Source organism: Macrotis lagotis, chromosome 5 (genome assembly GCF_037893015.1).
Source record: "Macrotis lagotis isolate mMagLag1 chromosome 5, bilby.v1.9.chrom.fasta, whole genome shotgun sequence".
Taxonomy (NCBI): domain Eukaryota; kingdom Metazoa; phylum Chordata; class Mammalia; order Peramelemorphia; family Peramelidae; genus Macrotis; species Macrotis lagotis.
Window position 1 is genome coordinate 63,883,676 of NC_133662.1, and position 13,374 is coordinate 63,897,049.

The 13,374-nt window shown below is 34.7% G+C and overlaps 1 protein-coding gene across 1 annotated transcript in view; it reads right to left on the reverse strand.

Annotated features, from left to right (window-relative positions):
• The window catches only part of IMPG1 (interphotoreceptor matrix proteoglycan 1), a 168,621-nt gene that overhangs the window by 128,987 nt on the left and 26,260 nt on the right, over nt 1-13,374 (reverse strand). The window contains exon 2 of the mRNA XM_074190012.1: nt 5,223-5,456. Within this exon, the coding sequence (XP_074046113.1) occupies nt 5,223-5,456 (234 nt within the window). The remainder of the gene's footprint in view (nt 1-5,222; nt 5,457-13,374) is intronic.

Genomic DNA, 13,374 nt, shown 5'->3' on the forward strand with positions numbered 1-13,374 from the left:
AGGTCAAGGAAACCACAAGATGAAAATGAAGAGAGAAAGAATTATAGGTAAGGGTGATAGGCAAAGAAAACAATCACTGATTTGGGCTTATAGCCCAAAATGTGGTCACTGGCTCTCACAGAGTTTATGGAGGGGGAATAAGGTAAAGGAAGAAGACTGGAAAGGGAGGAGGGAATCAGGTTATGGAAGGCTTTAAAAGCTAAAAAGATGATTTTATATTTGATTCTGGAGGTAATAGTAAATATTTGTAATTTATTGAATAACAAGGTCACATGGTCAGGAAGATCAGTTTGTCAGCTGAATGAAGGAGACCAACCAGAAAGTAACTTTGCTAGTATAGGTATGAAGTGATGAGGACCTTCATAAAGGTGATGACAGTGTCAGAAGGAAGCATGTGGGAGGAATATTATAAAGATAGAATTTATAGAACTTACCGATTAATTAGATATAGAGGATGAGAGAAAATGAGTCAAAGATGATACATATATTGTAAACCTGGATTACTGGTGGGATGGTAATCAATCAAAAGGAAGTTAGGAAAAGAATGGATTTTGCAGAAAAGATAATGAGTTCAGTTTGAGATGTTCAAAATAAATGTAACTGGTGGTTTTAAGAGAGGACTGCAAGTTGTGAATCCATGGGAGTTGTCATGATTGGCAAATAAAATATTATGAAGAAAAAAGAGGATCCAAGACAATGCCTTGGGGAAGACCCATACTTAGGGAAGTAACTTGGAAAATTAGGTTATTGAGAGTGCCAAAGGCTACAGAGTAGTCAGGAAGGATAAAGATTGAGCAAAGGTCATTAGATTTGTGAATTAAGAATTTACAGATAACTTTGGGGAAAGCTGTTTCAAGTTTCATAATGATGTTGAAACTGCAGAGATTTAAGAGAGCAAGAAAAAATTAAGTGGAGATATTGATTATAAAGGGTCTCCTTAAGGATTTTAATGATGAAAGAGAAAAGATATAGGACAATAATGAATATAGATGGATCTAGTGAATTTTTTTTGAAAATGGGGAGCCATGGATGTGTCTGTAAGTGACAAGGAAGAAATCAATAAACAGGGAGATATTGAAGATTAAATTCAGTGGAGATAATAGAGGCATCAATCTATTAGACAAGTTGAGATAGACTATCTATACAAAGTATACATGTCAAAGAGATTATCTTGGCAGGAAGAAGAGTCATCTTTTTATATGGTAAAAGAATAAAAGAGATCATTGCAGAAAACATTCAGCAATGTGATGAGGGAAAGGGGAGAAAAGATAACTTTCTGTGAATGGCCTCAATGTTTTTAGTGTAGAAGGAGGCAAAGATCTCAGCTCAGAAGGTGAGGGAGGGGGGAGAGAGAACCAAGAGAGACTTGAGAAGGAATGGTAAGGTCTAGAAAAGTCACTGTGATGGTTAGGATAGTGAGTCAATATATAGGGGCAATGGTGGTCATGGAATGGAGACATGATCTGGGGAGTTTCAGGGATGGTGTTTGGAGTCAAAGGACAGTTGATTGATATAGACCTTCCAGTAGCTATGGCAAGTTCCTTTGATTGTTTTTTTGAGCAAGAGATGTTCAGTGGAGGATGGAATGGCTAGAGGAGCATCATCAAATGTGAGCATCATCATGATGCTCAGATCCTGGTAGATGAATAGTTGGCTATATAACAGAATGGAATGTGAAATGTAGTCTGAGGATTGCTACACCAGTGAGTTTGGTGAGTCTGCAGAGTTCAGCAGCAGGGTGGAATCACAAAGCTGAATGGATTAACTTTTCATGAGAGTAGAACCATGGTCTCTGTAGGTAGGTATGTTGTATTTTTTCTTTAAAGAATTTTAATGAAAAAACATGGATAAATATCACATGAAATGAGATGTATATTGCAGATTGCTCAGGTGGAGGGCATACTTGCATGAATGAAATTACAGATCCAAAAAAGAACCCAAAGGGAAGGAGTCAAAAACAAGCTTTTCTTTCTTTGCAATTTTGCCTGTTGCTAGCTACTAGTTATTCCTGGTTCTAGGAATAAAATTTAAATATTATAATGTGTATTAAAGAATGTTTGAAAGTACTATGTACATGTTTATTCATTAGTTAACTAAAAGTTATCTTCATGTCCCCTTTGATTTTGAGGGCTGACAAATTGTTTTCCCCAAGCCCAGACAATGCAAACTGAGACTCAGTTGCAAACTTGACCCGATTTTTGTAGTTGCACAGATCATAGTGTGACAGGAGTTCTGAGAACATCACTGAGTGACTGTCAAAGAAATAGATCATTGTAACTGGAGCTTTTCTTGGTGAGCAAATTTGTTAAAATGCAAAGAAACTCCATACTGATTTTCAAATCTTATTCCATCCCAAGGGCAGTTGCAATGGATTATCATTGCGGTGGAAAATATCTCCACTATGATTTTTTTTTTAACCCAGAGAAACTAGAGAGTGAAAGATTTGAACTTAATCAAGGGTAAGATGAAAATGAAAACTTTGTGTAGCAGAAATTCAGCAGCTGCAAATAATGGTTTTTCCCCTTAAGCATCTAATAAGGGCTGCTTCAGTTTGCCACTGCAACTATCATAAATAAAAACCAAGCACATAAAAACATTGGTTTATGGTTTTATGTTTATTTATATAGCTGTGAGTACATATAGCATTCATATCCTGTGTAACTTTGGGTAAGTGACTTAATCTCTTTCAGCTTCAGTGTCCTTTGTTGAAATAAGATTTGGAGCATATTAATTATAGGATCATTTTCAGTTGTAAAATTATGATCCTATGAGCTTATGTAACATTATGTCTCTATAGAAATAATATTAAATTGGTCTAGGGTCTTCACCAGGCTAGCTAGAATATTCAAACCTAATTCATTGCAGTTCAGTTGAACTTGAGCCGGATGGGCAGTGTGTCATAGTAGAATGTGCCAAGCTTAGAGTCAAGAAGACTTTGGTTCAAATTCTGTCTTAACTACCTCTTTAAGTCTGAAAGTTAGAGAAGAATTGGTATTTTGTAATGGTTGAAGGAATCTCCATACCAGAAGTTGACTACACTGATAGAGTCATAATTCTGGACCAAACAAAGTTAATAAACATTTAATAAGTGCCATCTTGTGGAAGGTACTATGCAAGGTTCTGGGGATACAAAGGTGAAAAATGATCTAGCTTCTACCTTGAAGGAGCTCATAATTTAGTAGAAGTATGACAGGTAGATTATTGTCATAGATCATTATAATTTAAGTTCTTGGGGGTGGCTAGGTGGCAGTGGATAGAGCACCAGCCCTGGAGACAGGAGTACTTGAGTTCAAATCCGACCTCAGACACTTAATAATTACCTAACTGTGTGGCCTTGGGCAAGCCACTTAGCTCCATTTGCCTTGCAAAAACCTTAAAAAAAAGAATTTAAGTTCCTGGAGGGCAAGAACTGTTTTCTATTTTTCTCTCTCTCTTTTTTTTTTTTGGTATTTACCTTCTTTTAACATTTAGCACAGTGCCTGTCCACAGCAGATGAATAATAAATGGTTGTTTGTTAAATATTAGAAGAAAGTTCACATAGAAAAGTTCACAACAGTGTTGTGAGTGACTCAGATGCACATTTTGGAAATTCCCTTTTAATTATCAACTACAACTATATTTGTGAAAACAAGTGGCTCAGAGTTCATGGCTTTCATGGCTTAATAATCTGCTTAATAATCAATTGCCAGGTCCCTTCTAAATTAGATCCAGAAACTTACCATTTGTAAGTGCTTAGAGTTGGAATTTTTCCCATTAGGAGAGTACATATATGAAATATTCATCTGTCAGTGAAATGAAACATGTGAATTCTTTAAGACTTTCAATTTTTTTATGTGATTTTGCTAATTAATTGTGTATCCAAAACCCAACACAAATCCCCTAAATTAATTCACTTCTTGATAGTATAATAGAATCAGATGCTCTGAAACATGGCAAGGGGCGAGTACTCTGAAATTTCCTTACCTTGGTGTACAACTGCATCTCAATCAACCCTCTCTACCATATGCTGATGGTGCCTACACCAGATGTTTTAAGATCCTGGGCTTAAAATAAAGCAGAATGACATTGCCTATTTTATGACTGGAATAAATGCCTGAGAATGAGATCAGAGAGCCATTTACCTCCAACTTGCAAGATGATGCAGGTTTGGAGCCCAAGAAAAATGGGACACCTTTGCCTTATTGGAAATCACCCAAACTCATAGCGGTGTGGTTTAATTTCATAATTATTTCTTAGTGCATTATGTGACATTTGTCATAGTTGTTGTGTGCCTCTTGCAGGCAATAACTATCCTGTAACTCCCCTGGAAATAATGGTAATTGTCTAGTAAATTCTTTTAACACCTCTACATCATCACTTGCCCACCACTGCTAATTTGGATCACCTCTGTGCTCACAGATGTTCCTCCAGGTATACAAAATTCAGCAGTTTTTGCTAGATCTGCTATATGTATATTCCACTTAAACAGTCAGGTGAGCACTTGCAGGGTATTTTATTTTTTTGGCAACTGACTCTTCCAGTATAAATCAGCCTGCTTAGTCTCTCAGTTCTGCAAACATCTTATTTTTCTAATTTTATGAGAACATGAAACTATTTTGCTTATTTTATTTAAATAATATTAAATGAAGCGAATCCATTAATGTCAAGGCAATTTTTGTGGTCTGTTAAATGACCTTTTTTTTCTTTGTGGCAGGGGCTGTTATTTTAAAAATAAAGAATTCTTTCTACCTTTAAAACCTTTTATATTTAAAGTTTTATTGATGTGTTTTGATTTTATATTTGCAGATTATCCTCATTCAGTAAGAGGACTCAGAGTAAAACAATCTAATAGATTTGGTTGTTACTGTTATTATTATTAGGGACAATAATAATTAACATTTATATGGTACTTTAAGTTTGCAAAGTGGTTTACAACTATGGTCTCATTTTGTCCTCGTCCTCGAAACAAACCTGGAAGTCTTCCCAGCTACCTGACCTGACCAACTCTCTATCTATTATGTGATTGAGCTATCCTTTTTAAAAAAAAGGATTGCTATGAAGTTGGATCCTGTTTTTTAATTGAATGACAGAACCTGGTTTTACTTACTACTCAGGTGCTTTGTAAAGATCAAAGAGAAAGGGTTACAGTTACAGCCTTAAACTAACATTAAACATAACTGAAAAACTCTTGACTGAGTTTAATGGAAAGCCAGTGGAGACTTTGCATGGATTTGTATTCTTACCTCTTAGTTTGTAATAAGCCTGGAGATTGGCCAAGATTTGTTTCATTGACTCTTGTGGACAAACTTTAATCCCTGTTGGAAAGGATATGGATCTTTTGGAACGATACTTTGCCAAATCAAATATCCTTCTGATGGTTGACACTCTGGATACCTTTGCTGTTCTTCCTGAATTGTCAAAATTGGAGACATCTTCCATGTTCTTGGATTTGACATGGTTTTTTTTAATAGGAGGTTCTGAAAGAGTAGTAAATAGATGATCTGGTGAGTATTTAACTATATGTGACATATGTACACCATAGACATCTTTGCTATTTACAAATTGTAAAACCTTCAGTAAATCACTTTGTCTCCTAAGTAAAAATATATATAATAATCTCTTTCTTAAATCATAGGACTGATGGAATAGTTAATCAAGTAATGTATATGAAAGCATTTTATAAACTGAAAAATTACATTTTGTGGATAATAGGGAAAGTCCATATCTGTGATAATATTGGTAGGATTTCTGATACCAAAGCACCACCTGATACTGTGCTATCTATCTATCTATCTATCTATCTATCTATCTATCTATCTAGCTAGCTAGCTAGCTAGCTAGCTAGCTAGCTATCTAATCATATATTTGTTGAAATAAATTAAATTGAATAAGTTCAAAGGTTTTCCAAGATTTGTCAGTATCTAAATATAATTATTTTAAAGGGATTGATTTAATATTTCTTAATATTATCGATTTAGAATTGGAAGGAACCTCAGAGATAACTCATTCAATAAGTGAGGTCCAAAGAGTCTAAATTACTTGTCTATAGTTGCGTAGGCAGTAAGTATAAGGGAGGGTGATTAGAGATATTACATGATTCAATTGTTGAGCTCCTTGATAAATTTCAGGGACTTCCTGAGTGGAAGTTTCCTCTAACTTTACCCATGAAAATTGTGGTAAGTTATTTAGGGTCCTCTGAGGTTGACTTGTCTCATTGTTATTATATGTTACAAGCAGATCTTAAACCTACGTCTTCTTGATTCCAGGACTGATTGTCTATCACAGAGCCATGCTTCCACTGTAAAACACAATGTAAATGTTAAGGAATAATAATGGTAGTTTTATGTATCCATATGAATGGGACTGACTTAATGTATAGTTAAAATTAATGTTGCCATTTGATGACTAAATAGTAATGTTTCCTCCATGACTAAAATAATATCACCAGTTACTAAGAATTCTGGATTTAGAGTCAGAGAAACCAGTGTCCAAACCTAGGTTTCAATGCTTTGACTCATGTGAGTCATTTAAATGTCCATGATCACTGTGTCGAACTTATAGAAGGAGCCTTTGTTGGGAGGCAACTCAAAGGCTCTCCTGGATGGCTGGAAAATTCAATTTGGCACCTTATGTGAAGGATATAGACAACTCCAGCTTGTTCTTCAGTGAAAGGGATTCTTTCTCCCATTAACTAGTCTTCTGCTAGCAAAGCTCATATTCAGGAAATATAGTCTCTGACCAGTGGTCAGAAAGCTATGGATAAACATATATAACTTTCACAAATTCCTACCCTGAAGCAGCCATTAGTAGTCCAATGGCATAAAACTCATGCTCAGATGAGAGAGAGATAGATTATAGATATTAGAGACATGAGGGATTGCCTCAATAAAGACTTGGAGGTGGGAGATGGAATGTCTCATACAGGAAAGGGCAAATTAATCAGTTGAATTGCCGTGTCAATTGTGTGATGAGAAATAATATGAAATCAGTATGGAAAAAGGAGAATGTATTCAAATTGTGAAGGGCTTTAAATGCAGAAATAGAAATTTATAACTTATCCTTGAGGCAACAGAAATCCACTGAAGTTTCTTGAAAAGGTCAGTGACATAGACAATCCTTATAAATATTGATTTGGGAACTACATGGAAATGGTTTAGAGAGAGGAGAAGCTGAAAGGATAGTTAGGCCATTTCAAAAGTTCAGATGAGAGGTGAAGTAGGGTGGTGGCTAGGTGAAATGAATGGAGAAAAGAGGATAGATGAGGGAGAGGTGTCTTAAAGATAAAATGGAAAATTTAGCAACTAATTGGATACAGTGAGAAAGTGTGAAAAGTTAAGGATGATTCTGAAGTTGTATACACTGGATAGGAAAGCTAGGAGAAGGGATATATTTCATGGTGATGATCACTAACATTTATAATTTTAATATATGCAAACCATTTTACATATATTTTCTCATTTGATTTTCAAAACAATCCTGTGAAGTAGGTGCTATTATCCCCATTTTGATACTGAAGTTGTAAGAAGTTAAATGTTTTTACCTTATTAGTGTCTGAAACAGGATTTGAACCTAGATCTTTTTAAATCCAAATTAACCATTTTATCCTCTATCTTACCTAGCTGTTAGGGCTACTGATCCTAAGTTTTTTCTTTTGACATGTGGGTCATCCAAATGGAGATGTCCAGCAAGCAGTTGGTCATATGGATCTGAGATTCAGGAGAGATTTGATGATTGGATAATAGATTTGTGCATCATCTCTATAGAGATGATACTTGAACTCCCAGGAGTTGATGATGACCATAAAAATAAAAGTATAGAAAGAAAAGAGAAGAGGGCATAGGATATGATAGGGTTATACTTAGATGAGGGATGATCTAATTGAGACTGAGGAGAAGTTATGAAAAACTAGAGAAGAAAAGGGTTATCTGCATCCAGAGGAAGAACTAATAAATAGATGTATGTAATAGTTTTATATATATGCATATAATCATATACATATATCTAATGGTAGCTATTTCTAAGGTAGAAAGGGGCAGGGAAGAAAAGAGCAAAAAAGTGAAAGAACTTTTCATGATAACTTTAATATATATTTAAAAGTAATAGCAAGTTGTACATATTTGCATTTTCATGTGAAATCATTTTTTCTGTTCTACTATGATTTAGAAATGTTTGTTTTATTTCTTGTTCAGAATAAAAGAAGTGAAGAGAACAACTAATGATATAATGCAACAAACATTTATTAATCACCTATTTTAGACAGAGCACTATGCTAAGTGCAAGAGGGGATAAAAAACTAAGATTAAACATGGTTCTTCTCAAAGAACCTAGTCTAGTAGAAGAATAAAACAGGATTAGGGATAACTTTAATAGCTTAATATTTAACAGCTTTAATATTTAAAATTAATAATAATAATAATAAATGTAATACAGGTTAAAAAGCATGAGAGTTGCAAAAAAATTAAGTATAATACAAATTCTGAAAAGTAATGATGCTGCCAAAGGGAGCATCAGGGAAAGCTTTGTGAAAGAGGTGGCATTTGAGTTGATCTTTCAAGGATGGGTAGAAATTCAATAGTCAGAAAGAGGAAAGAAAGACATTCCGGACATAGGAGATTATGTGAACAAAGTCATGTTGGTAGGAAGTTGTGGGTGCTATTTAGAGGTAAAGAGTACTCCAAATTCTTTGGGCTATAAATTGTATGTGGTATAGGGAATGTATAGGGAAGAGTAATATGAAATAATGATTGAAAGACAAGGTGGTGCCACATGTGGAGGGTTTTAAATATCAGGTGATGAAGTCTAAATGTTGCTAGGTAGTTAGGGTCAATTCGAGAAGAGTAAAACCTGGTGTCAGCAGTCCAGTAGTCAAGTCCATTTTTCCTGACCTGATGCAAAACAATAAAGTTTATAGGTTTTGAGCATGGAATATTACAGGTTTCAATGAAATGAAAAGAATGGAATTTTGTTGGTGTTAATGAAGAAGCCATTGGGGAAAGGAATTAGTATCTATCAGGTATTGTTTATTATGGCTGCATAAATTGTGATGTTGATATTAGATTGAGCTCTGAAAGATTCTTTGGATGCATTTTCATGGGATCAATATTCTTTTTTGACAAGGCATTTAGGAGTGGGGAGAAGTTTGATGAGAATGAACTGAGAATTGGCAGATCTGCCATAAAAAGGGACCAAATTTAGTAGAAAAATGGAAAAAAAATTGAGGCAGAAAATATTCCTTTAAGGAGCTGAACATATATGATAGGATGATGAATTGACTTCAGTCAACTGTTTTTGGAAGCAGTAGAGGAGAAGAAAAGGGGAAAGTGTGCCTAATAATTTGAAAAAAAATGTTTTTCAAAGTTGATCAGGGTAAATGAAAATAAGAATCATTGGTCAAGTAACTCATATATTTAGTCCCATTTATATTCCATTCTAGGACTTTGAATGGTATTTTTGGCAAATACTAGTGAAACATGGATATAAAGCTTAGGCTGGAATTTGGGATAGAAATTCACTGTATAAAGGAAAAGAGGATTGGAATGGAAACATTCTTGAAAACTTGCAATTGCAGTTGGAAGAACACTTGGAATAAGACATAGGAAAACTGAGTTCTAGTAATTTTACTTTTTAATTAGCTTTACAACTTTGCTTCTATGCTCTAGAGAAGCACATTGCTCCTCTGTTCTTTCAGTTTTCCCAGTCTCTAAAAAGGTGACTGGAGTAGGGGATCTTCAAGGACCTTTTTTTATTTAATATTCTATGATTTAGTGATTTATTTATTTTTGATCTGGAACTGTTGGTAAGGCTCAGATGTGTTTTATATATATATATATAAATTTGCAAATTTTAAAATTATGTACTTCCTACAGAAAGTCTTTCCTGGTTTCCCCTCTTCTTCCCTAAAGTGGTTAGTGCTTTCTCTCTTTGTATTAATGTTGCATTTAATTTTCCATATTTGTATATATGGTGATTTTCACCAAGTCTTTGCTGGCAAGAATTTAATTTTTTTGTCTTTTTATCCCTAGTGTTTTTAACAAATTATTTTTGACTATACTTTCATATATATATATATATATATATATATATATATATATATATACACATATATATATATGTATATAGTATATATATACATGTATATACATACACACATAAATACATATGTAACAAATGTGATTATGAGAAATCATGACTTTCAACACATCGGGTCTAGCCTCTAAATGAGGGACATATACTATGCTGAAATTACACAGCAACTCCTAGTTGGTCTCCCTAACTAGCAGGTTTGTAGAAGATGAGTATTCACTGAGAGGTCAGAGAATAGATTTATAAATTAGAAAGAGGTACTCAGGTTACAGTGATTGTGGAAATGACATTACGTGTTCAATTTTGGACTCTCTCATCTCTCATATATATATACATACATACATACATATTTACATATATAGATATCTACATATATATTTATATATACATATATATTATAATGTACATACCCATACCCATATATCCACATACCCATATACACACACAAACATGTATATGTATAGTCATACATACTTACATGTATATGATCCATTGATTTAATACACACATATATAGACATACATACATATTTGTATGTGGCCTATTGGTTTCATTCACATGCAAATGTGTGTACATGACATTGGTGTATCCATATATTTACACACATACATGTGTGTGATCCATTGGTTTAATATACAAACATATTATCTTTTTCCATTTATATATGTACATATATTATATATATATATATATACACACACACACACACACACACACATGTGTATAAGGTCCATTAATTTCATATACACATATATAGACAAACATTTATATGTGTATACAGTCCATTGGTTTCATATAGCTCCATATCAGATGACTAGTTGTATTTGTTGTATTTGGGTTTATTCATAACCTCCCTCTACTCATATATATTTGCCATTCTTTAACTTAGAATAATGCTGGAAACTAAGAGGATGGGTCCAACAACTGAGAAATGACTGAATAAGTTAAGGTGTATATGAATGTACTGGAGTGCTCTTGTACTATAAGAAATGAGGAAATAGATAACTCAAAAAGGTATGGAAAGATTTTTCTGAACGGAAATAGATTCAACTAAGCAGAACTTTGACAACAATTTATACAATGACAAGAGCACTATAAAGACAAACAACTTCGGAGTTAAGAACTGTGATCAATTCAATGATCATCTTTGATTCCAGAGGTTTGCTAATGAAACATATTACCCATTACTGAGACATGACAGAATAAGGACAGTGAATGAGTCAGATTGACTCTCTCTCTCTCTCTCTCTCTCTCTCTCTCTCTCTCTCTCTCTCTCTCTCTCCCTCCCTCCTTGAATGAATTTATTTTGCTTATTGAATTCATTACAAGAAATTTATTTTTCTTTTCTTTTTTTTAAATAGGTCCTATTTAAAAAATTGAGAGATGGGAAGTTGCTAGAGATGTGAAATGTTGCATGTAATTTTCAGATGAAGTTACCGTAGTAATAGTTTTATTTAACTTTTATTTAGTTATTAGAGACTTCTTTTGAAATAAGAGTAATTTGTAAATTTAATGCAAAAACAAAGCATCAATAAAACTTAAAAGAGGCAGAGAGACAGAGACAGACAGATGCTTTGAGATATTGAGAATGAAAAGGATTGTCCATGTTCACACAGCTAATATGTATCTGAAGTCAGACTTGCACTCAGGTATTCTAGATGCCAAGACTGCTCTACTCCTCCCTACCTTTGGAGGCTTCTCCACTGGGTGATTACTAAAAGTGATGCTAAAAAAGAATTATGAATGTAGCTTTAATACTGTTAAAATCTTGTTAATTGTGAAAGGCTGTTTGCTCCTGGAATGTAAACTGACCCCTATTGATTGTATTTTGTCTCCCCTTGACACTGTTGTTTGTATTTTGCCCCCATTTTCCCTTTCACCTACCCTTGGTAGTAGATGCTGCTGTGCCAGGAAATGATATATTGAACTTGGGAATTGAGCAGCTTGGGGATAGGAAGGATCAGTATGCAGCTTGCCATCTGCAGGTACCTGGCCCAAGGTCTAAGACCACTCCCCAAGCGCCACCCCTTGTCCAACCTACCATAGAGGAGTATTTAACAGGAAGTGCCATGACTTCTTTCTTTCTTCTTCTTTAACTCTGACTGGATGGGTTTTTCTCATGCTTTTTCTTAGGCCAGGTGGAGCACATGGGCCTCCCCCATGCCATGTGGACAGCCTGAGCCAAGCCTTATGGCTGCCTGCCTCTTTCTTTCTCTCTGTGTCTCTGTCTCTCTTTCTGTCTCTCTGTCTCTGTCTGTCTTTGTCTGTCTCTCTGTCTCTGTCTGTCTCTGTCTCTGTCTCTGTCTCTGTCTCTCTCTCTCTCTCTCTCTCTCTCTCTCTGTCCCACCCCCCCTCTGTCTTTATCCATGCTTCTCCTTATCTCCCTCTCTCTGTCTCTGTTTTAGTCTCTGTCTACCAAGCAATGGTGCCTAGTCTTTTGTTATTCACTCCCTGTCCTAAAGTGACAGTTGCTTCCCTGGGAGGGAAAGGAAAAGTTTTTTAACCTGTTGACTGCTATATTTCATAATAAAATCTTGAGTAGTTTTAACATCCCAAAGAGATCTAATTCTTTCATCTTTTCAGTGACCCTCAATTTCTCAGTTACCCCAAATTCTATCTTTAATTGGTGACGCCCCCTAAAATCCCAGCAGCAACAAAAGGAAAAGTATCATTATCTGATGAACTAATTATGGAATCAAAACAGGGACAAAAGTCACTGACACTGCTGTGGTAGAAATTCTTCATTTAAAGAACAATGGACCACCTAGGAAAAACTGATAACATTTCTGGACCAGTGATTAATGATCAGCCCCCTTTAAAAGGAATAATTCAATTCTGCATACATTTTCCTGGCCTAACTGAAAAAGAGTCAAGTGCCAAACAGTCTTTATGCAAACTCTTTGCCTGTTTGTGATTCATTAGATCCCTGTCCTCCTACTATATTAACAGAAATTCTCAATTACACACCTGAAAAATTTTTACCAAAGAGCAAAGCTAACTAAATGCTTTGAATGCTTAACATACCTGAATATGTATCAACACATTATGCAGATTTCCTGAATACCTTGCTCAAAGCTGTTCAAAGTGAAAAGCCATGGTTTTAAGCTACATGGGTTCTGCATCAAGTGTACTTCCCTTCCAATCTCTTCTCTATCATCATTTCAGTAATTTTGAATCTTAACCTGACTTAACCTACTCTGTGACCAAATAGAATATGTCAACACAAGTGATACAAAATGGGACTCCAAAAATTAGAGAACTTTCAAGTAATGTTTTTATAGTAGTAGGATTAGAGGATTGTAGATTTTTGAG